At 44.6% G+C, this 3,138-nt stretch overlaps 1 protein-coding gene across 1 annotated transcript in view; it reads left to right on the forward strand.

Annotated features, from left to right (window-relative positions):
• The window catches only part of LOC104625229 (nuclear receptor-binding protein-like), a gene marked incomplete at both ends in the record, with an annotated part of 6,877 nt that extends 3,954 nt beyond the window's left edge, over window positions 1-2,923 (forward strand). The window contains one exon of the mRNA XM_010292803.1: window positions 2,900-2,923. Coding sequence (XP_010291105.1) covers window positions 2,900-2,923 — 24 coding nt within the window. The remainder of the gene's footprint in view (window positions 1-2,899) is intronic.
• Between the last annotated feature and the right edge of the window lie 215 nt (window positions 2,924-3,138).

A 3,138-nucleotide genomic window follows, 5' to 3' on the forward strand; every position in this document is an offset into this window, starting at 1 on the left:
GACATTTCCAAGAGTTGTGTACATCTGATACCCATATGCTGGCAAACACAAGTGGCTCCCTGGCATTTAAGTCTTATGAGAGGTCTGTTGTAGAGAGCCTTCTCTTTCTAGTTTAGAAGTATTATACAGCTGCAGTCTTTCTGATTACCAACCAGAAAGCACTTTGTTTATAAAAACAAACCACTTGAAGCTGTTTTCTAGAGCCATGGCTTTTTACCAGAGGGAAGTTCTGTAGATCAGCAAATGTGACATTCTCAGGAGCATTCACTCCCAGTGGTGCCTTTCAGAGGCTGTCTAGAAGAAAGGTGGCTCTTTGAGTGTGGGTCACAAACAGTTACCTCAGAGTTACACCTTTGCCTGTTCCCTCCAGTTCCATAGAGCTTTGCTTCTGTTAGGCATGGTGGGAGGGACAGAGGCAATTAGACTGACATTCTGTTTCAAAGAGTAGTGGATGTCTGTGTGCTGTAACAACTGTATCCTCAGCAAGAAGAGGACAGGACACATGATGGGGGTGTGTCTGTGCAGGAGCAGTGTTTAATTCCAGTTGCTTCTGAGCAAAGTTTCTTCTACTCCACGGTTGTAGACTGCTTTGCTGACCTTATGTCCAGAAGTGAAGTAATTTACCTGGGAGATTTTGGTCTGTCCTTAAATAAAAAAGGAAGTGAGCATGAGTGGACTTGTGGTCAGAAGAGGAATCCTCCAGATGTGAAATCTGTGGCTCCAGCGCAGGCTGGAGTTAAAGTTGTCAATGCTGCAGAATGTATTCTTATTCCTGTAGTGCCCACACAACTAGGAGCATCAAAACTATATCATCAGAACTGCTGGATGTATTTGAGCTTGAGGCTCTTTAATACTGGTGACTATGCAGAGCCAGACAGGCTATTTTCACGTTCGGGCCCTAGAGCGATAGTTGCTTTGGGGTCACTGATGATGCTAGGCCCATGTTTACTGCTTCACATAGTTATTTCTTACAGCTGGCTGGTATCTGAAAGCTTTCCTGTGTTTGCTTAAAAGAGGTGGGGCAGTAATTCTTACGGATTTAAGGGGAACAGTCATTCAGTGTGCTATGATCTGCTCTTTAATATGGTCTCTGTCCCCAGCACCATTCTGGGCTATGCTCCTGAAAGCTCCTCTTCCCTCTACTTTAAGCAAAAGAGAATACTTGCTGACTGGGGCAAAAATCTGTGGAAAGGAAGCTGCTAGTGTATCCTGCAAAACATCCTTCTGTCCACTAGGTGAGGAGGTAGTAGAGGAGTAGTGCCTGTGACTTGTGTCGCATTGGGAATGGCTGATACTTGTTCCTGTAACACCTGCTTAGCAGGTGGGAGCAGCCCTGTTGCCTATCGCTCCTTGCTGCTACTGCACGTCGCAGAAGCACGTGCACTAGCAGGACCAACCACTGTTTTTTTTGTTCTGCATATAATTCTGGATCACTTGTCTTTTTTTCTAGAGCCACCTGTGTACTGCAGGAAGAAAAGAGATTAATTTAGTAGTAGAGTGCTGCTGTTACTATTGCATTGAGTTTTAGGAAGAGGAATGAAATCTTTATATGCTGGGGGTCATCCGTGGAAGAAAAAGGGAGTGGGAAGGAGAGAGGATTTCTCATACTGCTTAAATGCAAAAGCCAGCCATAATCCATGAATTTACTAACTTTTTTTTTTCCAGTGCCATAAACTGCAGGCTTAACAGATTTAAAAAGGAAAAGTGTCAAATGAGTGGGGAGTTTTGGAGAACTTGTGATGAGGATGGGGAAGACACCTACAGTTCTTAAACTTACCACTGGTGTTCCCAGAGACTGGAATGTTCCAGCTGCTTTCTGGACTTGTGGTCAGATGAAAACATTTCGTGTGAGAGGTCCAAGCTGTTGTCCAAGTTGTACACAGCAAAGGACCCCCTGCTACAGGGTCCTCATGCAGCACCGTATTGCATCTGTGCATATCTGTGTTGTCCAGCAAGTGGACCTGTGAAGGGAACATGTTGCAAATTTACTGTGAGGTTGAAGGCGCTCTGAGTGCGAAGGAGAGCAGTGTGTTAAGGGCGTTCGATGCTGTCGCTTGCTTGTTAAGCGGTGTTGGGAGATGTTTCGTGTAGTTCTCACTGGAGATGTAAGACCCAATCACAGGTGGAAAGAGGTGATGAGTTTGAATTAAAAATCCTTTGGGGCAGCTCTTGTAGGCCCCAACAGAACTGAGGCCTCAAACTGGAGTGTCTTGTAATGTCTTCTAGTGCCCCTGAGGCATGGCCGTGTGTTAGCACGTGCCAAGTGAGACTTCCAGTAGAGCACGGGGGGAAGCTTAGTGTTGTGCTGGTGTATTTCCAAATAGTGCCTCCAGGCATGATCCATATGCTTTCCTGTCTTCAACATACCAGACCTCTAGCATTCCCTAGGTATTTAACTGCAGTATGTCCAGAGTCTCTTTTCAGTTGTAGGCCGAGGTGCCAGGAGACTGAGTCTCACTTGGTATTAACTCTGCCATTAAATGATGCAGTCAGGTATGTAAGTATGGGTTCTGCTGCCAACATCCATGCCCAAGAGAAGCTGCTGGGATGTAGAGAAAGGTAGTAGTCTGCTGAAGGGGGTGCTAAGGGACTCTAGAGCGCTCACAGAAAGAACAGAATTTCCAGCTGCTTAGCCTCAGTCAGCTGTAATCTCCTGCTTGGTCAGAGGTGTCTTGTCTCCCTTGCCCAGTCTGGTTCTCAACTAGAAACACTAATGTTCCTTATGTAAATTTATTTTAAAAAGGTGGCTGGAGGCAGGGCCAGATTCTCAGTCTTGTCTGTGTTTTGCCATGATTCTGACCTAGCTGTCTCTATCAATGTTAAGTGCTTGCTGTTTCATCAACTCATTGACTTCTATCTTGTTTTACTTCCCGCTTACGGGCTGCTCTGTTACCAACAGTCTTTCATAGGATATTTGCTAATGGTGAGCAAACTTCTCCGCTCCTGTGATGTGACTACCACTACATATGTAATGTACATTATTTTATTTGTGTGTGTGTGTGTATATATATATTTATATATATGCGTGTGTGTATTATATATGTAACACACACAAACATACACACTCTCTAATTTATTTATACAGTGTTCCCTTGCTATAAGGCTGGTATGTAAAACTCTGCTTAGGTGCATCTCACA

The sequence above is a fragment of the Phaethon lepturus genome, unplaced genomic scaffold (genome assembly GCF_000687285.1).
Source record: "Phaethon lepturus isolate BGI_N335 unplaced genomic scaffold, ASM68728v1 scaffold40808, whole genome shotgun sequence".
NCBI lineage: Eukaryota > Metazoa > Chordata > Aves > Phaethontiformes > Phaethontidae > Phaethon > Phaethon lepturus.